A 23,608-nucleotide genomic window follows, 5' to 3' on the forward strand; every position below is an offset into this window, starting at 1 on the left:
GTTTTCAAAATTAATCGTCCCACGTATCGGATTCAGATTCCTAATCACAGCTAGCTGAACACACGAGACTTTTGCAAGATTCTAAAGGCTTGAGAAGAGAACATATCCGAAAAACTGACATATGCGTTATATTTAGCAATAGATACGTACAGCTTATTGGCCGCGCCGTCCAGCAATGAGCACAAAAGCAGAACGTACGCATAAATACCTCTGTTGAAGAAGTTCTTCTTTTCTGCTATTAAGAAAATCAGTTTCAGTGTAAAACTTGTCTTTGTTTGTGTGTGTGTGGGGGGGGGTGTCGGTTCTGATTTTTGTTTCGATTTGCAAGAAGCCTACATTCAGAGCAGTCCGAGTCAATACATCCTTCCAAAATAGGAAAAAAAAATGGTCATTAGTGTCACATCGAAGTGATGTGGGCAGTGCCCTCTTCTATATACCACCGAGAGAGATCAGGTTTAACCAAGACACATAGGATCGAACGCCGAGTCGGAATGATAAATGCCCGGATGCGGACACAAGCAGTACCCGTATTTCAGCTCAACCGACAGATGCTCAATATTCCATCCATCGCGGTATTGTCTTGCTACCCTGTGGCCCCAACACAAATTCAGGTTGTCGTCTTCTAATCTGACATATGCCCGCGCTTGTCAACGTGTGAGACGACTACTGATTACTGAAGTGAGCAAACACTGGGAAGTACTCTTTCCTTTGCTGGCTTTCTGCAGTTCAAAGAATGATGTCTTGTTACTTAGTCTTACGTGGGCAATTGTTAGAAGTGAATGACTAATTGTATGATTTAGTTTGTACACAGAGTCAGGGATAGCCAAATCTCAACATTTTAACTCGCCAGCCGGGCGAGTAACTTCAAAAAAGACACAAGCCCGCCAGAAATGTTGCTGACCCGGAAGCATACCACAGTTGCTGCATTTGCAATGTTTATATGCTTTAAAACTTGATATTACAACCAAAAGTGTTGCAATGGACCAGACTTTTCACTGGCCAGCCGGGCAAGTTGCCAGGGGGTTTCTACTAGCCCAGCAGGTTTTTTACTCGTCCCTGGCGATCTGGCGGACGATTTGGCCATCCCTGAGAGTTACAGAGTGACTGAAGAACAATAATATATTCCATTAGAGAGACCTTCCTCCTTGTATCAAGAATCAAGACCGCCAAGGCTCTGCGGGCACAGATCTGTCCAAGCTTTTGCACGGGATAGGAGAATCCTTCCACTGACACTTGAACCCATATATCAAACATCAAAAGCCAAGTTGATTTCTGTTCAGAATGCGAATGTTTTGTGGAATTAATTTTGTGAGTGACTCCTATGTTGATCTGCACACCGTCACACGCACGAACACACACACACGCGCCTTTACACACACACACACACACACACACACACACACACACACACACACACACACACAATTTTGCACAGGAACTAGCCATGTCGTTTACTTTTTGCATAGGGGAAAGGCTCATAATATGGACCGGCTCCTAATATGGACCACCTCCGGTTCTGACAAACTAACGGCGCTAGAGCGCTCAAAACAATTTCATTCGCTGTATTCACCCTCTCTGGATAAGTTGCACATGTCAAAACAGTTGCAGAAACACAGACCTCAAAACCGTTAGGCTTTTTCGCTTTTTTTACTTTTGGCAGCGTTCACTCTAAATTTGCCGCCTAAAACGGACTCGTTTCTGTCCACAGCCAAAGCTTTTATCACACAAAAATGGCTATATATGACAGCTAAGACCGTATTTGTTACATTTTAGCAGTGTGTACCCCGGGTTTCTACTGCAAACAAAAATAATAGCAAAACCTCAAAGTATGTGTGAGTCCCCTAATATGGACCACCTTCAACAAATCGAAGAAAATAAAAGCTAAAGGCAATTTTGATTAATTCATTAAGAAGCTTGCTGAAAATAACCTATAACTAGCCCTCGAGATTTCAAAAAAATATAACAAACAGTCCTTTTTTTCAGTGTGGAAGTTGATAATTTCACTTATTTTCAATCTGTTTTTGATAAGCTTCTTCAGTTTCCTGGTGTGCTTCAAATAATGCTCTCATCAACCCGAAACAGATAAATCTAAAGCATATTTTAATTTGTCTGACTTGCACACTAAGTTGTATCATGTTATTTTGAAGTATAGGGGGCTTTTATCAGTGATTCGTGAAGGCCGCTTCACTGGTCCATATTGGGCGCCCAGGCTTCTAATATGGACCATTTGTGATTTTTTTCTGTATTTAATTGTTGCTGAATGTCTATCAAAGCTATTTCACTCTAATTAGGCCTAACGGTTAAACTAAGAGAGAAGGACTACCAACCACAAAATGAAACTTCTTTGCAAGAAAACAAGCTAGTTAGCAGCAATAAACAACAAGTCGCGTAAGGCGAAAATACAATATTTAGTCAAGTAGCTGCCATTTTTCAGCAAGACCGTATACTCGTAGCATCGTCAGTCCACCGCTCATGGGAAAGGCAGTGAAATTGACAAGAAGAGCGGGGTAGTAGTTGCGCTAAGAAGGATAGCACGCTTTTCTGTACCTCTCTTTGTTTTAACTTTCTGAGCGTGTTTTTAATCCAAACATATCATATCTATATGTTTTTGGAATCAGGAACCGACAAGGAATAAGATAACAGTGTTTTTAAATTGATTTGGACCATTTAATTTTGATAATAATTTTTATATATTTAATTTTCAGAGCTTGTTTTTAATCCGAATATAACATATTTATATGTTTTTGGAATCAGCAAATGATGGAGAATAAGATAAACGTAAATTTGGATCGTTTTATAAATTTTTATTTTTTTTTACAATTTTCCGATTTTTAATGACCAAAGTCATTAATTAATTTTTAAGCCACCAAGCTGAAATGCAATACCGAACCCCGGGCTTCGTCGAAGAATACTTGACCAAAATTTGAACCAATTTGGTTGAAAAATGAGGGCGTGACAGTGCCGCCTCAACTTTCACGAAAAGCCGGATATGACGTCATCAAAGACATTTATCAAAAAAATGAAAAAAACGTATGGGGATTTCATACCCAGGAACTCTCATGTCAAATTTCATAAAGATCGGTCCAGTAGTTTAGTCTGAATCGCTCTACACACACACACACACAGACACACAGACACACACACACACACACACACGCACATACACCACGACCCTCGTTTCGATTCCCCTCGATGTTAAAATATTTAGTCAAAACTTGACTAAATATAAAAAGTGGTCCATATTAGGGGCCCTTCCCCTACATACAAGTGGAAGGACGTTCTTACCCCATGGGAAAGCCTGGTCAGATCAGGAGCGGCTCACAGGATGGTTTCCACCAGACGAAACGTCCTGCACGTGCACATGATCACAAATCATCTGAGTCTGAGTATCGGAGTTACCATATCAAGATACCCTGGCCTAACCACCTGTGGCCTAACATAGTTTGTCCTCGTACTAGAAAGCATGCCAGTTTTTGCACTGCTTCCCGATGCACGTGATGTACGCTGCCCCTGTCTCGGTCTGAGCTCTTCGGTGCAATCAATCTCCGATCCGTCATCCACAGTAATCTTTTGTTGGCATAAGATGTTTTCCTTAGCTGAGAAGCAAACCAGGTGCTGAAGCGGCGCCATTTTTACGTCTTTTCGCTGACCGAATTAATGGCTTTGTGGTCAGTATCAGGTTCATCGTCTGTTATCATTAGAGAAACTGCGTTTTAGAGCGAGAACAAAATACAAAAGGTTCATCTTCATGATAATTTCAGGTCTGAGGTATTGTCGGTTTCGTTTGTTGATGTCACACAGAGACTATAGGCTACTTCACTACGTGATTGGCTGGTAGGTTGGTTGGTTGATTGGTCGTATGTTTTTTCGTTTCTTCAACGCAACTTACGACCAGAAGGCAACAAGTCGATGCGTCAGGGGCAACGGAAACAACGAGCTACTTTAAATGACTATACAGTGAGACAATGACAATGACAATTCTTTATTTTACGAGGGTAACAGAATAAGCATAGGAATACTTTTATGCATCTGGCCCTCGCCCTAAAGAGGGACTAAATCTACTATAATAACTACTACTACATGAATACATAATTTGTGAAATAGTATACGTTTATGTACATTGTAACATAAGCGAGAGAGAGAGAGAGACACACACACACACACACACACACACACACACACACACACACACAGAGATAGACAGACAGACAGACAGACAGACATAGAGACAGGCAGAGGGAGACAGACAGAGAGCTACTGGTGTAAGGACAGACAGAGCGAGAGAGAGAGAAAGAGGGAGAGACAGAGAGAGACATACATACAGAAAGACAGACAGACAGAGAGAGACATACAGACAGAGGGGAACAGACACAGCGAGACAGGCAGAGAGTGAGCCATTGGTGCCGCATGGACATAATAGATCGATTTATTGATTGACTGATTGATCTTACAGGCGCATCAGTCTCTACTTAGTCTACAGCACGTAGAGCTACGAGTAAGCCTACATACGCACACAAATATCTAAACATTCATATCATGTAAATTGTAAATATGATTGCGAATTGCATTTGTAAAAACAAACATACCCATTACGAGGAGCGGGGGCAAGGTGGGGGGGAGGTGGGGGTACATAGCCATGGCAGAAATGCATGCGAGGGGGGAGGGGGGCCGGTGGGGGTACATAACCATGGCAGAAATGCATGCGAAGCAGAGTGTGGCAAATGAGCGAAATAGAACAAGTCGCGTAAGGCGAAATTACTACATTTAGTCAAGCTGTCGAACCGTCACGGGATGAAACTGAACGCACTGTATTTTTTCACCAAGACAGTACAGCTTCGTCAATCCCCGCGTGAAGGAAATCGCTTACCTCCCACGTGCAAAACGTAGTGATATTGACACGCCAGATTAGCGCGGTAGCGTATTGTGCTAAGCAGGAAAGCGCGCTTTTCTGTATTCTTGTTAACTTTCTGAGCTTGTTTTGAATCCAACCTATCATATCTATATGTTTTTGGAATCAGGAAATGATAAAGAATAAGATGAAATCATTTTTTGATCGATTTCTTAAATTTTAATCGTAAGATTAATTAATCTATTTTTGTTAATTGTGATCACATTTTAAGAGTAAACATGACATATGTATATATTTTTAGATTCAGAATGTGATGAAGAATACGATGCAATCAATTCTAAATCTGTTTGCAAAAAATCGATTTTAATGACAACTTTAATGAGCAAACTCATTAATTAATTTTTAAGCCTTCAAGCTGAAATGCAATACCAAAGTCCGAGCTTCGTCGAAGATTACTTGACCAAAATTTCAACCAATTTGGTTGAAAAATGAGAGCGTGACAGTGCCGCCTCAACTTTCACGAAAAGCCGGATATGACGTCATCAAAGACATTTATCCAAAAAAATGAAAACAAGTTCTGGAGATACCATACTCAGGATCTCTCATGTCAAGTTTCATGAAGATCGGTCCAGTAGTTTTCTCTGAATCGCTCTACACACACACACACACACACACACACACACACACACACACACACACATACACCACACCCTCGTCTCGATTCCCCCCCTCTATGTTAAAACATTTAGTCAAAACTTGACTAAATGTTAAAAAAGAGCGCATGGCAGCAAATCTGAATATGCAAATGAAGGCGTCAAGCGTCCTGCAATGCGAGCCATTATTACTTCTCGTGTAAAAACACAATGTTCTACTCGCCATTACAGTGGATGGTGTCGCCATAATAGATTATTCTGTATTTGAAGTGCAGGCCTGTTAATCACTAGCGAATGAATTAAAGACAGAAATCGATTGGCACCCAAACCTACACAAAAGCACCAAATTAACTCCTAATTAGTCACAACAGAAGACATTAACTCCTTATTAATCATGTAAGAAGAAAAAATGCACATGTGACCATGCCAGAGTCCGTGAAAAAGCTAACATAGGGATTTCTTTGTTGTCAGTGGTACCCATATCACGCTTTTGATATTTAGACTAGGGCTCCCTCTAATATAGTTTGCTAAAACACGGCGGAGTTCTATTCATTTCAATGGACACATATGCAAGTACTGAATTATAAAAAAAAAATTGTGAGAACACAAGTGCAAGCTCCAGATTCATCGCATATCACCAACCAAAGAAGTGAACAAATAAACAATCACTCTAATAAAGAAACAAAACACTCTTGTTATTGCTTACTTCACGTCAACTTAGTTTTTTGGGGCTGTTGACGGTAAAACTAACGTCCAGAACAAGCACATATAGTTATTCATATTAAGAATATAATGGTGCGAGTTAGTCACTAGCGCAAAAGACCCCGAATATACGTTAACTATACAAGCAGTTGCAGTATCACTTTGTAACAACTTACCTTTTTCTCGTTAGCAACGGGGCCTTTCCCTTTCATCTTCTTTTTAATGTGACAAGGACCCAGAAAAAACAATTCCTAAGCAATTGCATGCAGTTGCTGTAAAGCGCGCAACTTAGTCCAAACATATAGCTTTTTTTCATTAGAAACGGGTCATTTCTTTTATATTTCTTTATAAAGTTAAAAGGACCAGAATAAACTTTGTCTAAGCAATCACAGTACTTTTAAAAACGTGTAACTTAGTCAGGACTTACCTTTTACCCCTTAGGTGTGGAACCTATCTTTTCACCTCCGTGCATGTTCTGAACGTGTTGCGCAAAATACAAATCAAACACAGCATATCCTTGAAACAACAGTGAAACGAGGTTTCAGCTTTCACACAAATCGTACTTCACCACTCCGTTGTTCTAGCCTGTCGCCTGGATGTCGGTATCAGGTTCGAGTCAGTCTTAGCCTAGAAACTGCAGAAGAGCCTCCGAAGATTTAAAGAGGCGCGTTCTGTCCACCGACCGTAATGATTCCTACACTGGCCAGAAGACTACTTAAGTAATACATGTTATATATATAAAATGATCCCACTGTGTTTTGAATTTTTGAATTTCTGGGCGTTTGAATTGCATTCCTTTTCTTTCGTATATAAGTGGAGCACACGAAAAACACTACCTCATTAAGATCGTTTGTACGTACCAGACAAGCGCTAAGTTCGAACCATTACTTTCTTTAGTCTCAAAATGTCTTTCCCAACCTCTATTTACACTACTTCATATTGCTTGAAAATACATCTTCTGGTTTTTAAGTCCAACATACTACTGTTCCTGTTAGCTGTTACTAAAAGGAATACACTACGGGCAATACCGTTTTAACTTAAAATCCCAACTCAAAAACACTTTTTCAGACGCCCACAATCAGTGACAAATAAGAGCAAAAAGCTAGTTTACTTTGCTTTTTAAGTCGAACACATCGTTTTGCTGCGAACACACCCTAGGCAATACTGCTTTAAGATCCCGGCTGAACATTTTGTGAGACGATCGCAATCTCTGACATAAGAGCAAAAGCTAATTGTTTCTTATTTATTGAATATAGATGTTATAATGTCCAAGTTGAACACATCTTTTCAGCAGTGTATCGTTAGCACTTCGCGGGCATTACCGTCTCAATATTCCGCCGCTGAGCATTTCACCATACAGCCAAGACCTGTGTGAAAAATAACATCAACAATGTCTATCACACTGCTTCCAATTCCCTGAAAATACATGTTACAGTTATCCAGTCGAACATACTGTTTCTTTTTGTCGTGAACACTTGGCGGGCAATACCGTTTTAACTGAGATCCTTGTGCTGAACACTCTGCCAGACGGTCGCAATCTGTGACAAATAAATAAGAGCTTTCCTCATTTAGAGCGAGGTGATAAAGACCTCTACGACTGATCAATAAGATCAAAGGTGCTCAGTTTCTCAGAGTCGCTTTACACTTTTTCCTTTTCCTCTTTTCTGCTTCCTTTCTTTTTTATTGTGAACTTTGTGGGGCTGAATTCGTTTGCAGGCGATTTTTTCCCCAGTCTCTAAGAAGAACAGTGACCTACAGAATGAATGAAAGATTTTGAATTAAATGGGTAGTGGACTGAACAAAAAAAAAAGGCTGTTCCTAAATGTACTGCCAAAATAAAACTGTTTTAACCAATGTCAGAGCTCTCTCTCTCTCTCTGTCTCTGTCTCTCTCTGTCTCTCTCTCTCTCTCTCTCTTTCTCTCCTCTCTCTCTCCCCCCTCTGTTTCTCTATCTCTCTCTAACACACACACACACACACACACACACACACACACACACACACTACATTGCTACCTACCGCAGTAGGTCATAACAGTACCTCTAAAGTTCAACAGTTTGAATGGCAGATTAATAAACATACAGCAAAAATAAGTAATTCACAAGTGTATGGGTATAGAATATATACACTACAGAATGAAAGCACATCGAATTTCTTAGTGCAATGATACTCTCTGAATCTTTTTACAGGGTTATTCAGTGGACGTTCAAAAGAATAGTTTACCTTCCGTTTCCCCAAATCAAACACTTTTCAACCCGCAGGGTGAAACGTTGAACAGCTCTTATCAAAACATCAATGATATTCATTATTGATATCGATTATACGCCGGTGCTGGCGAAAGCGAAATCTAAAATCAAATATTGACTCGCTGATTTCATCCAAAGCACTCGGATTACCCGTGCCTTCTGTTGACGATTCAGAGCGTTTATATTCACATGCTTATCTACGTCTTTGAGTATGTCGATAGATTTCTTTTGTGTTGTATTTTTTATGGACTGATTTCTATTGAGATTGTTATAAAGTTATTAACAATAAACGTCAAGTAAGCCTTCATAAATATCTAATATTCTCAATGGAATTTGCCACCGATTTTTCAACACTGCATGCTCTTGCTTCTACAGAACTGCGGCAAGATAAATGGTAGACATTATCACACGCAAAGGGAGGATCGGACACACAATTAAAACATTCCATTGCTGAGTTGCAAATTTGTTGTGTTAAAATCCACATGCTAATAAATTTCTGCTAATTGTGCTGTATACTCAGAACACTCTGTATTTGATAAATACCCGATTCTGATCGCTGTGATAATCGTAATAATGAAAGCACGTATCTGCATCAACTCTAAATACTCTGCTAACACTGCACTATATGTGCAATTGTACAGTATAGATCGATTCAGCAGCTCTGTCACCCTGGTCACCATCCATGCGTGTTTTAGCTGTCAGTACCGACACGACACGTGACACCTAGAACTGAGGAAAGCAGCACACACACACACACACACACACACACACAAAGGAACTCTATTTTTAAATTAAACACTGAATTTACTACATCAGTGCATGAAATGCAAAGGGGAAAAGTCATCAATCAATGTGTACATGCTTCCCGTAGGTGCACAGTTCTCATCCTACTGTCCGAATTCACAATCTCGAATCAAATCTCTGCAACTTTTTTTCTGCACAAAAACTGACATGAATTTAATAAAATTAACATAACTGTTTTGTCAAACTCACGTGTTGATTATGCGTGTTTCTGCAAGCTCCTGCATTTGCTTCATGCGTGTATGCATGAGTTCTTCTGTCTTCAAATCATCCTGCATAACCATACATGCATTTTGGTGAAACAAGGGGAGCTTGTAGATATTCTTGTACAAGTACCAGCATTCATTAAAGAAATAAAAACTGTTAACTGTAATGCACAACGCACATTTTACAACAACTTTGCTGCAGTAAAGGCGTTATTCACTGACACTAATCATAAAAAAAGCACAAAAAAGCTACAAAACTGTGAAAATTCAAAGCAGGGGGGCACGTTATAGATATAAAGTAGTCATAGCGTACTCCTAGTAATGCGGTCACCGTGTGAAATGTTGGTTCCAACAGCCGTTTTGCCACTGAAGTCTGCCAGGCAGTCCCTTGCTGAACATAAACCTACTCTAAATGCCCTTCTATAAGCTTCTTGTCTGTGTGCGGCACATTTAAATGACTTTCTGAAAAGTTTAAGTCTAACCGCTTCACTGCTGCAGGCGTATTTTGTCTGCAGGGCTTATGTTACAACCAGCTTTCTTTCTTTCTTTATTTGGTGTTTAACGTCGTTTTCAACCACGACGGTTATATCGCGACGGGGGAAGGGGGAAGATGGGATAGAGCCACTTGTCAATTGTTTCTTGTTCACAAAAGCATTACAACCAGCTTTTGAAATAGAAGCAGACTTCAAAACCCCAGTGTGAACGATGGGGAGCAATGGTGGTAACATTTACATTAAAATAATCTGTCGCTCACCTAAACGACAGAGGCATGTGCGGTGTCCATCATAGACAGCTCTTATCATTTGCACATTTCAGCTGGCTGCCTAAACAAAAAAAAGTTTAAAAAAATGTATGTATGCCAATTTGTTCAAACGTAAATTGTGTTTGAGGTGATGAAGATGGATCGTTGTATCATTGCAAAACGTGATGTAACCCATATAAAGTCTTCTGTTTGTAGATTCTGAAAACATATCTTGTTTTTCTTGGGCAGTTATGATTTCTTGAAAATGAGGGGAAAGTAAAAGGTGTGCTATTTTGTTCAGTGCAAAGAAGTTTGCAAAACTCCTGCGATTCTACGTTGAAAAAAAAATATATATAAACAAAAGAAGTGGAGATGGAACCACAAAAAAAAGCATCTCATAGAAGATACTTAATCCCTGGATGAGAGTTCACCTTTGATTTTTTGCAAGAATTTGTTTTTGCATAAGCATATCAAATATCAACAGTTAAACCATGTCTTTATTTTGCGCCTTTTCTCCAAGTCCAATTCACACATGTATATATATATATATCAATCAATGAGTCTTATATCGCGCATATTCCGTGGGTACAGTTCTAGGCGCTCTGCAGTGATGCGTGTGAGATGAAATTTTATACGGCCAGTAGATTGCAGCCATTTTGGCGCATATTTACCTTTCACGGCCTATTATTCCAAGTCACACGGGTATAGGTAGACAATTATTAACTGTGCCTAAGCAATTTTGCCAGGAAAGACCCTTTTGTCAATCGTGGGATCTTTAACGTGCACACCCAATGTAGTGTACACGGGGGGGAGGTTCGGACACCGAAGAGAGTCTGCACACAAAGTTGACTCTGTGAAATAAATTTCCGCCGAACCTGGGATCGAACTCACGCTGACAGCGGCCAACTGAATACAAATCCAGCGCGCTACCAACTGAGCTATATTCCCGATTTGCACTTGAACATATGTATGACATTTTTCCTGACATAAAATGTATTATGTACAAACATTTTATCTGTTACATTTAAAAGTTTGTATTGTTTTGCTTGGTTTTGTTTCTTCAGGTCTCATCAGGGTACCAAATGTTCACCATAGGACAAAATACATGATTTATATTTTGCAAATCTTTGTGTTCATGTTCTCTTCTGCATACCATTCACATGCTTTCTTTTCGTTCTTTCTTTTCTTCATTACATCTAGTCCTCTTTCGTCATACTATGCTTTCTGTCTCTCTCTCATACGCAGACACACTCACATAACCACAGGTACAGACATTCAAATGCATATATCCATTTAATTGTACATATTCAGCTGAGAACGATAATTAGATGCTTGTGGCATAACAGGCGGAACATACACACACATTAAAGAATTAAAAATGTGGTGTATTAGATTCAAATGTTCATTGTGATACCCTATGGCAACCGTATGTTCTAACATCATGTTCTTAAACCCTTGTTTACTTTTACAGTCATAAAGATTCGTTTGACTCTCAAATGCTAACATGTGAAACCATGATCAACATAAAGGTTCAAGTATTGAATAATACTGGAGATCATAGATTTATCCACACACACAAATATTTTTTTTGATCTGGTAGTGCAAATTGATGAAATTAGAAAAAGCAACTTTAACTTTCACCAGATCACGCTTTGGACTACACAGTCCGGATGATGTGGGTCGTGTACGACCCATACTTTCCAAAGAAGGATTAAACGTAAAAAGTATGGGTCGTACACGACCCACGCCACCTGAATAAGGATAAACGTTTTTCCGCCACTTTGCAGAGTATGGGTCGTACACGACCCACGCCATCCAAATAAGGATAAACAACGTAAAATTCCTTACGTAATTCCATATGGGTCGTCCACGACCTGGTAGTGCAAATTGATGAAATTTGAACAAGCAACTTTAACTTTCAACGGATCACGCTTTGGACTACACAGTCTGGATGATGTGGGTCGTGTACGACCCATACTTTCCAAAGAAGGATTAAACGTAAAAAGTATGGGTCGTACACTACCCACGCCACCCGAATAAGGATAAACGTTTTGCCGCCTCTTTGCAGAGTATGGGTCGTACACGACCCACACCATCCAAATAAGGATAAACAACATAAAATTCCTTACCTAATTCCATATGGGTCGTCCACGACCCACATCATCCGGATGTCATCGTTTATTTGTTTGTTTAGAAAGATAATCTTTCTCAAGTTGGGCAATGGGTAGGTTGTATGGTGATTGGAGATTACATGAAGTCTCAATTAAAAACTTCAAATAGTTTCAGAGATAAAGACGATTTTGTGAGGCTCTGGGTCATCCACGACCCGCGAAGCACGGTGAAGGTTAAATCATAGATGCATACCCAGCCTTCAGTCATCATCACAGAAACACGACATAACCATGCAGTCACAACTCACATCAGCAAACATACCAATGGTGTTTAAAATCAAAACGTGTCGGCAAATACACTACATGAACTCAGTTCAGTTTGATTGTGCATTTTGCAATGCATCAACTCTGCATTTCTCAAACAAAAATAAAATAACAAAAGCAATACCAACAACATGACACGCGTCCGCGTCTACTAACACACACAACCACACACGTGGATGCGTACATGACTTATAGACCAGCAACCCATAAACATACACATATAAATAGGCTGTAATAGGAGAGAGAGAGAGAGAGAGAGAGAGAGAGAGAGAGAGAGAGAGAGAGAGAGACTATGGGCTATTCCCTACGGACTTTCACCGAGACTTGGCCAGCTAAAGTGAAGAGAGTTGACAATGACACCATCAACATATGACGCATGACCAACGTCAAAACTAATGACACGGTGAGGAGAGATGAAGCAAAGTTTGTCCAGCCCAACATTCATATCTGTTTTATTCCTGTATTATATTCAATTTGCTGTTGTTGCCTTCTCTATCATAGCTGTCCAGACTGTGATTGTAAATATACAAGAGAGAGAACACTACACTGGACAAATTACGAATTTTTACAAAAACAATAGCTAACCAAATGGAATCTTTCCTGTTAACTGTAGTACAATATATGTACCGGTAATCACATGCAGAGCGCCAAAGATCCCGTTTTTTTACAACCACACTCAGTTCAGTTTTACCTAGCAAAGAGCAGCCTTGGCTAATTTCTTTGAGTTTGAGTGACAAAAAAAGACATTCACAAGTATATCGACCCAATGGTCTTTATAAAGGACAGACAAACAAAATTTTAATGAGACAAATTAAACAAATAAAAGAAACTTTTTCTTTATTTATTTGGTGTTTAACGTCGTTTTCAACCACGAAGGTTATATCGCGACGGGGAAAGGGGGGGAGATGGGATAGAGCCACTTGTTAATTGTTTCTTGTTCACAAAAGCAATAATCAAAAAATAATAATAATAAAAGAAACTTGTCTCTGAATTTGTTTGATCTAATCTCTGGCAGACACCATAATATTTGTTTGTCTGTTATAAAAACCATTAGGTTGATGTACTTGTGAATGTCTGGTTTTGTCAAAAATTAATTAATTATTAATTCTTATAAGTAACTTTTTTTAATTTTTTTTTTATTCTGGATTTTGGAATGCTGGTTTGTCTATCTGTTCTTGGATTTGAGTGAGTTCTTTCTTCTCAGTGTTGTTCAAATAACAAACCAAACATCCCTTCGCAAAATCTCAAACAATTCAGACAGCCATACAGTCACAAAAACACCATTTCAATCTGCCTCCGATTGCATATTTTTAGGTGGGGTTTTTCCACAGTCGAAGAATGAGGGAAGCAAAGTCTATTGCTGTAAACTCGAAACTTTAAAGTGTTCAAAAGATTCCACAGAAACAGAAGAGAAAAAGCACAACATTGAACAATATCAACTTGAGTGAGATGCTCCCCTGCAACAACAGTATTTGAACATTTTGTCAAACAACATCAAAAGATCAACAAGTTACAAATAACTTGAAGGCCTGGACTACTTCAGTACTTGCGATAATGTATCATACACATAGCAAGCCAAATACATAATACTTTACATATACACAGACTGTAGCAAAGCCTACTGAGACATGGGATTCTAACATTTCCATTTTTACTGAAATTACCATTAGTAAGGAAAGCTGTGGTTTATTTTTATTTTGAGGTGCTGATTTTGACCCCAAAAGACAGCACAAAACCCTTCAGCTAGGACTTTGAGTTTGAAATGTATTGAACATTTTCAATTTACACCCAAACAAAACTCATCTTCAGATGCTCTGCATGATTACATACAACCTCAAATCTGTTGCTTTGGTATTTCACTCGGAACACTACTTTACAATCAAAGATGCTTCGCCTCATTCTCTTCTCATCTGCTTACAGGGTGTTTTTTCCCTGGGCCTTACCAACGCACATTCTCTTCTTCTTCTTCTTCGCTCATGAGCTTAGACTCCCACGTTCACTCATGTTTTTAGTATGAGTGGATTTTTAAGTGTATGACTGTTTTTACCCCGCCATTCAGGCAGCATACGCCGATTTTGGGGAGGCATGCTGGGTATTTTCGTGTTTCTATAACCCACCGAACTCCGACATGGATTACATGATCTTTTCCGTGCGCGCTTGGTCTTGTGTTAGCGTGTACACACGAAGGGGGTTAAGTCACTAGCAGGTCTGCACATAAGTTGACCTGGGAGATCGGAAAAATCTCCACTCTTAACCCAACAGGCGGCAGCGAGATTCGAACTCACGACCTCCCGATTAGGAGGCCGACGTCTTACCACCACGCCACTGCGCCTGTCCAACGCACATTCATCCCTGATGTACTTGAAACACAAAATCCCAGAACATGGCACCAGCAAAGGAAAGGTGTTGATTGAGGAATATGGCCACTGAATTGCAACATGGTGAGCCAGACCTCATCTTCTTGAATGACCTTACTGTATATAATCAATACATGTAATTGTGTCTAGCTATACAGTATTCTAGTACGGTCACTTGTTGTCCTTTGTGCAAATATATGTGAATGACAATGATTCTGACGAGGACACTGGTTCATTCACATCAGAACTACATCAATTCTTTGGATACATTCTAGCTGCCTTTGTCAACCGCTCAGCCCCAAAGTTTTGTGCAACGTAACCAGATTTTCAGGGGTTCAGGTACAAAACTGCAGACAAATAAATTGGCGAAATATACAACCATTGTATACAAGATGGAAGCCAGAATTGGAGAGAGAGAGGGAGAGAGAGAGAGAGAGAGAGAGAGAGAGAGAGAGAGAGGGGGGGGGGTGAGAGAGAGAAGAGGGGGGGGGGGAGAGAGAAGAGGGGGGGGGAGAGAGAAGAGGGGGGGGGGGGGGTAAGAAAGATGGTACAGTGGAACCCCCCTTTAAAAAAAAACAATTTAAGACTCCCTCCTTTTTAAGACCTTTTCTCAGACTTTCTGTTCATAACCTCTGTAAATTTACCCCCAATTTAAGACTCCCTCCTTTTTAAGACCCGATTTTCTCAGATTATTAGAGGTCTTAAAAGGGGGGTTCCACTGTACAGGGAAAGAGGATAAAATCCAGGTCTTCAAAGAAAAAAGCTTATGGTAATTAATGCACAACCATATATAATAACACTATAGCAGTTCATAAGAATGATAAAATATTGCGTAGCACGAGTTTGGGCAGTCACGGAGAGAGGAACAATTTAAGCAGTTTAAAAGTTAGGTGAAAGAATACAATATCAGCAGGTACTCTGCACCATGTGTCCTCAACCCACTGAGTAAAAGGTTTGTTGTTTCTCCCAACAGACACCTTCGTGCTTTCACTACCATCCAACCTCCTTGGACTGCTAACAGTTACCTGACACATTTGATGGCAGCTGGGCTTTGCTCGAGCCAGCTTGGCACAGGAATTCCATTTATGAACCTTTTTGTGCCACAAAACAAGCACACAGTGTTGGAGATTCCAGAAGAGATCAGATAACACCAGAACTTTAAATGTCTAAAATGTCTAGCCCAGCATGTTCATTTTTCTGTCGTGGGATTGGGGGGTGGGACCAGTGGTTTCTTCAATGCAGATTCTGGAACCTTGCTGGAATTGAGGTAGAACATTTCCATGGGCTTATTGATCTTCCAGTATTTTTCGTTGACCTGCTCCAATGTCATGTTTGGGCCCAAGGGCGTGAGGATGCCAGGCTGACTGCATACGAAGATGGTGTACTTGTCTTGTGAACTCCCCGCGGCTGCAAAGCAAAGATTACAACTGTGTTACATGCATTTAATCAAATACATGCACAACGCAAATTATATTCTGTAACCCGGTCAATTTTCAGCAAGTATGTCAGTTAAATTTCTTCAAGAAACTGGTAGTGGTACTCATACATTTATAGTTATACAAATGTTATATTTATTCAAGACTGTAAGAAAATAAAAAGAAATGAATACAAAGGCGCAGATAAGAAAATATAAACACCAACACATCAATCAGAGCTGAAAAATATGAAGCTGACAAACTGCGCACAGGTGCTTGTTTATCACAGCACAACACAGATTATCACAGCACAACACAGAATATAAAAAGTACAAGGTTTAGTCTAATAAAACGTTGTACAAGACTAAAGTTACAAGACTTCTCACATAGTTTTCATCTGTTATGACCTTCAATGATTGAAAAAACACACACAAAAACACACACACAAAAACAGTGAAACTTTAAATTTTGCATACTCACGTGATGGACTGTCTTCAGGGCTGGGTTCATGCTCATCAAGGTTGAGGCGGATTGCCAGGTACTTTGATAGATGTTCAACTGAAGAAAGAAAAACATGTCAACATTCTGCATTTTTACAGATGTTCCCTGCATCTCAAAGGTTATGCTGCTTCACATAATGCTGTAATTACATCTACCTACACACATATATATCCCATGACCTCCCTTCTTTTTCTCTGTAAATGAACTCTAGGTATATTTCTTGTATTTCCATTGTACTCTTGTCAAATCCATGATGTAACTATTGCACTCTTATAACACATAAAATAGTGGATAAATAAGGGTGCACGAAATACATCATAGCTGGCTCTACTTTTTGTCGTCCTTGACATTCCAAAAGCAAATGTACCTGTAAGACCGGATGTGCAAGGGGTCACCACGTTTTTGAGAACATGCGCGAGAGTCGTTCAGTGCTATAGCTTAGATTTGGTCTCGACTTGCCGAGACTATCATCACAGCGTCATAGATTTCATGAAGTCTGTCAGTGTCATCCATCGCGTCATATTATGGGGACCCAATCTGTTATGTTTCCTTCTATTCGCTGTTCTATTTCTCTCTTGTGATCAACATGACAAGCCGTATGTGTTTGAGTGTGTGTGCTCGTGCTCTCAACTAAAACAGAAGTCAAACTAGCAATCGTTAAAAACACAGTCCGTTCGACAAGCACTGATATGTTATGCTCATGTGAAGTCACAGTGTGCCCGCGGTACACATGCTCTTATGGGTACATCATCGACTACGATTGTTCTCTGGACAAGCTGTCCAATGCAATTTGCGAGTATTTCTAGTTCTTCTGTGGTGCAGTAGGCCCTTATAGACGATGAAAGTGTCCATGATCTCAGGAGATGCGTGTGTAACCACTAGGTATTCAGTCAAATCCGTGTAAGAGGCTTTCAACTGACGGGGACAACCAAGCCACCATTATGCACCGACTTGACATAGATCAACAGACGTGCCTTTAGAATTAGGTATGGGCAGCGGTGCCTCATCTGAACAGACAACTAAAGCTTGATGTTTCCGTCACACTTTGTCTTTTAGATCTTCATGGGATATATAGTTTACAACACTCGTAATTTTGTATATGGCTTGTATTTCAGTCAAGACCCAGCGGGAATATCAAAGGGACTCACTCGCCAGAGGCTCGTGAGTCCCTTGATATTCATCCGCTGGGTCTTGACTGAAATACAAGCCATATAAAAAACCACTCGTGTTGTAACCTCTATGTAAATTGTAATGATGTATTTCAAATGAATCAGATGATTAAAAGAAATGTGTAGAACCACCTGGACTTCCAAGTTCAACTTCACTAAGCAATTCACTGATCAAAAAACTTGATTAGCTGACAGGGCCTAAAGTAAACAAGAAAAGCAAATGCTTTCAATACCTGACTAGTTAGCCTTCGTAACCCTGATTCAAAGGTCTAGCTTGAAAAACATCCGAGATAACCTCAACGTTAAGTTTTTTGTCCACGGCCGACCATACAGACACTGAGAGTGAGACAGACACGGATGAATATTTAGACTCAACCATTACTCAGGTGAGTCAAAAAATTCTTTTTGACACGCTTCGTGTGCAAAGCTACTCCCTCACTAAAGACCATCCAGTAGTGCCAAATTACCTCAGTAGGGACAATCCCTTTAGTTTCACATGCAAACACTTCAAATAGGTTATGCCCATGATGAAGGAATGTATTGCAAGTGTGACAACAGTTAAAAACTGTTAAGGTTTACAAACTGCTATAAAGTAATAAAACAAACAGCCACTAGATCTGCAAAATAGCTTACAACATTCACTAAAGCCTGTACCTGTTGCATTTGATGTTGTTTTGATGAATCTCAGGGTGTTTCCAGCGTTGGCTTCTGCCTCTTGTGGATGTGGCCTGAACACTAGCTCAATCTCACCCACTCGCACCGGAGGATCTGGAATGTTCTCTGTCATGCTGCCTTCACCCATGGAGTTCTCCGTGCTGGAATCATCAGAGTATGGACGGAATCTCTTCCTGGGAATTGAGTCAACGTCATTGGAGGCAGACTCATCATGCATGTCATTATCGCCATCAAGGTGATGACGATTGTTACGATGATGATCGTCATGGTGATTCTCTCCATCGTGTTGATCATCCCGGAGATCTCTGTCCCCTTCTGCTTCAGCGTCTGGATCACCATCTGCTCCCCCATCTTCATCCCCCTCACCTGGTGTTCTGGTGCCATCCATATGCTTCCGCACTCTCTGCGCTCTGTTCAATGACTGGAGCCGCAAGCCTGAAAGAATAAAGAGCATACATTTTATGTTCAGCTGTGTTTTGTAACGGCATTTACTGCCTTTGGAATTTTAATAAGAGCAGACAAGCAAAATGTATCCCTACATCACAGATGTTCTTTCCCTGCAAGCGTAATACTTGGACAAATATATATATCTATATTATAGAAGCTCTTTTTCACTAAAAAGGTATCATCTCCTTGTGTTTCCTTGTTACAGAAAACCATAGCCTTTCCATGCAGTTATTTGAATGCTAGAATGACTATATGTATTGTATGCTAGTTGCTACTTTCAAGTTCACCACCCCTTGAGTTGCATACATCATTACATGATTGATTCATTCAGTCAATCAGTGATTCACTTTTTGAAAGCCTTTTTTGTGATATCAATTATCATGCAACTACGAGTACTACTTGACTCCGAAAAACCCATCTAATAAAATTTAAAAAAACGAAAAACCCATCTAATATAACTAAATCTATTTTCAAAGTTAAGTTTTTGACATGTCTCATTGTCTGTGAGAATTCATGCCTGATTCATGCTACATGCACCCTTATTTTTCAACAAAGTCGATGCATCAATAATCAATTTCAATGCAAGGGAGGTAACTCTTGTTACTCTAATTATCTGCACATACGCACATGGATAACTTTCATCAGTGATAAAACAAAAGATTCTTTTTTTTCTGTTGAAAACCATCTTTAAATCATAAACCAAAACAGCAATGACGCTCACATCGTCTGTTTTCAGTGTTTTCGTGCATTAGAGTTCACTTCCATCATTTACTTCTGCTACATTGTAAATCCTCACACAAACCCAAAAACAAAGCCATAAACCTATTAGTATTAAACGGTAAAAGTTGCAGATGTAAGTTATAATTGCAATCAAACATGTCAACAAAACATGATCTAAGGACGAATTTCTTAATTTCTGATGAGGTTTTCGCGGGGTTTCGGAGAAAAGCAGTACCGGCAAATACCAGTACAGTAAAACCTGTCAAATAAGGACACCCTTGGGACCAGACAAAAGTGTCCTTATTCTGCAGGTGTCCTTATTAGACAGGTGCAAGTAAACGCGACAAAGTCAAGTTGAGAGAGAGAGAGAGTACTGCACATGTACATGTACATTTATAAGAAAAACAGAAGCTGTTTAGATTAAATAGAGAAACATTTAATATTGACTGTTGTAAAACAAGTTTAAAAGCTTTTTATCATATCAACTGTATAAATTTAAATTGTTAAAAAGTTACTGGATCTCATTCATACAACACATGCACTTCATGAACTTCAACTTGAACTTGAACTTGCGATGTTTAAGGCCTTAGGCCTGTTCATCGATCCTGTCGAATAGTACTCCAATAACACTTTTTTGGTGGCATGCGCGGGCGGTTATTGGTAGCACGTTGGCGAGAATTTCTCTGGTCTGTCTGCCCAGAAATTGTCCAGCCTTCCTTTGAAACTGTTCACTGATGGTGCTGTCACAACTGTTTCTGGCAGACTGTTCCAGTGAGGAATCACCCTTTCTGCGAAGAAGCAGCTCCGAACGTTCAGCCTACAAAATGGTTTATACAACTTGAGGCTGTTTCCTCCAGTGTCTTTGGTTTCGGCCAGCTGGAAATTCGGGTTGCCTGTGTCGTAGATCCCATGCATATACTTGTAGAGGTCGATCATGTCACCTCGGAGACGCCTGTGTTCGAGACTGGGTAGTTTGAGTATAGCTAGTCGTTCTGGGTAAGTTTTCTCACTGAGAGCCGATATCAGTTTGGTAGCCCTTCTCTGTACGTCCTCTATTTCCTTGCACAGCAGTTTCTGCTGTGGTTGCCATACTGAATGTCCATATATTCAAGGATTGGCCTGACAAGACTCTTGTAGAGTTGTACAAACACCTCCCTATCCAGATGCTCAAACGATCTCCTGATGATGCCTATCAGCTTTTGAAAGAATTTGTCCAGCGTTGTCTGAGTGGACCATTGATGGCAATGTGATTCGCACGTTTGGTTGAAAACCACTCGAACACGGCGTCATTTAGCTCTTCGTATTCGGTTGTCTTCTTCGAAACCCATTTCTGGTCAGCACGTCCGTCTCCCGATTCCCACAACTTCATTATTTTTTCCCGATCGACGCTGATTTTCGAAATCTGCGTTCTCCCACACCCAAGCTCTTGTGCAATCGTTCGGCATGATTTCCCACTTTCCAGTTGTTTGACAACATTTATCCTTTGTTCTAAAGTCAGCGCATTTCTTCCTTTTCTTGAATTTGAATTTCTTGCTGCCATCTTGTTAAACACGAATCACTCTTTCGAAGAGAAGATACATTCACTCATACACTTTCACTTCCGTTCCGCCGAACACGTTCCACGCGTTGGATTGGCTGCCTTGGAACTCTAGCAGCCAATCAAATGCGTCGACTTAAAACACTCACCAAGAATAGACTCTATCGGTATTCCAAGCTCTCGTAATCTCTCGCAAACTTCAGAGCATAGCAAAGCATGCGGTACAGCGATCTCGTGCGAGCTGCACAAGCCAAGGTTCGAAGTTCTCGCGATGTTCAAAGCATAACAAATAGCGTGTCTCGCGAGAGCTGCTCAGATACCGAATAATATCAACTGATCGATTTATCGTCTTCTTCGTCGATCGAACTTCCCAGCTTGCTGTGGATGTCCGTATTTAGCAGGTATATGACTTATTATGGACCCAAAATACGTGTCCGCGTCCGTAATGCCGAGGTGGCCGTAACGTACAGGTGTTTTACAGTGTAAAGCAGTCCGTGCCGAGACTGACTGTCCGTATTCTGCGAGTGTCCGCTAAGTCCAGTGACCGTATTTGACAGTTTTCACTGTACCACTCAAGGAAAGAAACATGTACTTGAGACTGTAAGGCAAAAAAAAAAAATAGTCTGTTTACGGTAACCCGACCGACCCTATTTTTTTCGCGCGACCCTAGACTTTTTTTTGGCATTTGGGAGAGAAAATAAAAAGAAAAAAGAAAAATAACGTAAAAATATGGTTTTTTGGAGAAAAAATAAAAATTAAAAAAATTAAATCCCGACCTACCGACCCTATTTTTTGGGCCTATGTTACCGTAAACAGACCTCTTTTTTTTGCCTAATTGTAAACCACACTGACAGAGGGTTTCAGTTGAAACAATCTGTATTTGGGTTTCAGTTGAAACAATCTGTATTTCTACTGCAGGAGCAAAGAACACTGGTCTTGATCAGCTATACGGGTAAATGGGAATTACAATAGACCCTATCGGTATTCCAAGCTCTCGTAATCTCTCGCAAACTTCAGAGCATAGCAAAGCATGCGGTACAGCGATCTCGTGCGAGCTGAACAAGCCAAGGTTCGAAGTTCTCGCGATGTTCAAAGCATAACAAAGAGCGTGTCTCGCGAGAGCTGTTCAGATACCGAAAAGGTCTATACCATGCATGCAATTGCAAGTATTGAATTAACAAGTCTCCATGAGTCCATCCATGGGTGATGGAGCCATCATTCTCTCTGCAAGAACTTCCTGAATATTACAACACTAAAGTTCAAGATTACCAGGTAAATAATAGGAATAATCTTTAGCATCTACATATTATGCCGTACCAGCTTTGCCTCCTTATTTACAGTATTAGCAAAACAAACCTTCTTCAATGCTCTGGCGCAAAGCAGCCGTGTTGTGATGCTGGCTGAGTTTGGCTAACACTCTTTCTTGATGTTCCTCGTATTCCTCACGACTTGGGTAGATTTTAGAGATGAGAGCGTCAAAATTTGGATCGGGTCTCAGTGACCGCTTGGAAACCAGTTTCTTTCTGCATGTGGGGCACTCTTTATTACCGCTACGGAGCGCGGTAATAATGCAATCCTGGCAGAATCGATGTAAACACTCCTTTGTGGTCATTGTGTTTTTTAGCATATCCAGACATATTGGGCACATTAGCTCGCTGTGTAGACTTCGAGGAGACACAGCAATCTCTGTATTGTCTGTAATAGCTTCTTGCGGAGTCCTGTGAAGCTCGTATAAGCTTAATTCCCATGTTTTGTTTGGAGCGTGCGCTACTTCGTTCGCCATTTTGGACGTTTCTTTCTTTCCATTGCGCATGCGCCGACGCTCATCACTTGAGGGATGCTTTCAAGGTTTTTTGTTGTTTTCTTTTCCCTTGAAGTTGAAGGGCTGGGTTCTGATGAACTTCAGTTTACTTACACAATTGATGGCTCTAATAGTAATAGATCATAATTCTGTAAAATGTCTTATGATCATCATTACACAGTCCCCTCTGCCTAACTTGAGAGCTAGCAAAGAGAGCAGACACTCTAATAATTATTTGTGTCTGCCGTGCTCAAAAGCAATGCCATATGGACCCTTCTTCAGATTTGGTACAGGATGTGCCCAACTGGAACTAAATGTCGAGCCTCTGGTCAGTTTGTATCAAAAGTAAGCTT

At 40.3% G+C, this 23,608-nt stretch overlaps 2 protein-coding genes across 3 annotated transcripts in view; both read right to left on the bottom strand.

The window, feature by feature from the left end:
- Nucleotides 1–6,782, bottom strand: part of LOC138959350 (uncharacterized) — a 94,120-nt gene extending 87,338 nt beyond the window's left edge. The window contains exon 1 of one of the 2 annotated variants that reach the window (XM_070330780.1): nt 6,632–6,782. The gene's annotated coding sequence lies outside the window, so the exon portion shown is untranslated. Of the gene's footprint in view, nt 1–3,285; nt 3,413–6,631 lie in introns of those variants that run through there. The other variant, XM_070330779.1, reaches the window with a different exon arrangement.
- Nucleotides 6,783–15,527: 8,745 nt separating this feature from the next.
- Nucleotides 15,528–23,531, bottom strand: LOC138959353 (E3 ubiquitin-protein ligase RING2-like). The gene is made up of 4 exons (XM_070330781.1): nt 22,811–23,531; nt 18,730–19,185; nt 16,886–16,963; nt 15,528–16,397 (listed from the first exon to the last, which is right to left on the bottom strand). Exons 1-4 carry the CDS (start codon nt 23,265–23,267, stop codon nt 16,180–16,182), a joined length of 1,209 nt encoding a protein of 402 aa, XP_070186882.1. The 5' UTR covers nt 23,268–23,531; the 3' UTR covers nt 15,528–16,179.
- Between the last annotated feature and the right edge of the window lie 77 nt (nt 23,532–23,608).

The sequence above is a fragment of the Littorina saxatilis genome, linkage group LG2 (genome assembly GCF_037325665.1).
Source record: "Littorina saxatilis isolate snail1 linkage group LG2, US_GU_Lsax_2.0, whole genome shotgun sequence".
Lineage (NCBI taxonomy): Eukaryota > Metazoa > Mollusca > Gastropoda > Littorinimorpha > Littorinidae > Littorina > Littorina saxatilis.

Coding starts and splice junctions, on each gene's coding strand:
- LOC138959353 (XM_070330781.1), bottom strand. CDS start 23,267: ATGCGCAATGGAAAGAAAGAAACGTCCAAAATGGCGAACGAAGTAGCG. Junction 16,964..18,729: donor AACAACATCAAATGCAACAG/GTACAGGCTTTA, acceptor TTCTTTCTTCAG/TTGAACATCTATCAAAGTAC. Junction 16,398..16,885: donor CCCTGAAGACAGTCCATCAC/GTGAGTATGCAA, acceptor TTTGCTTTGCAG/CCGCGGGGAGTTCACAAGAC.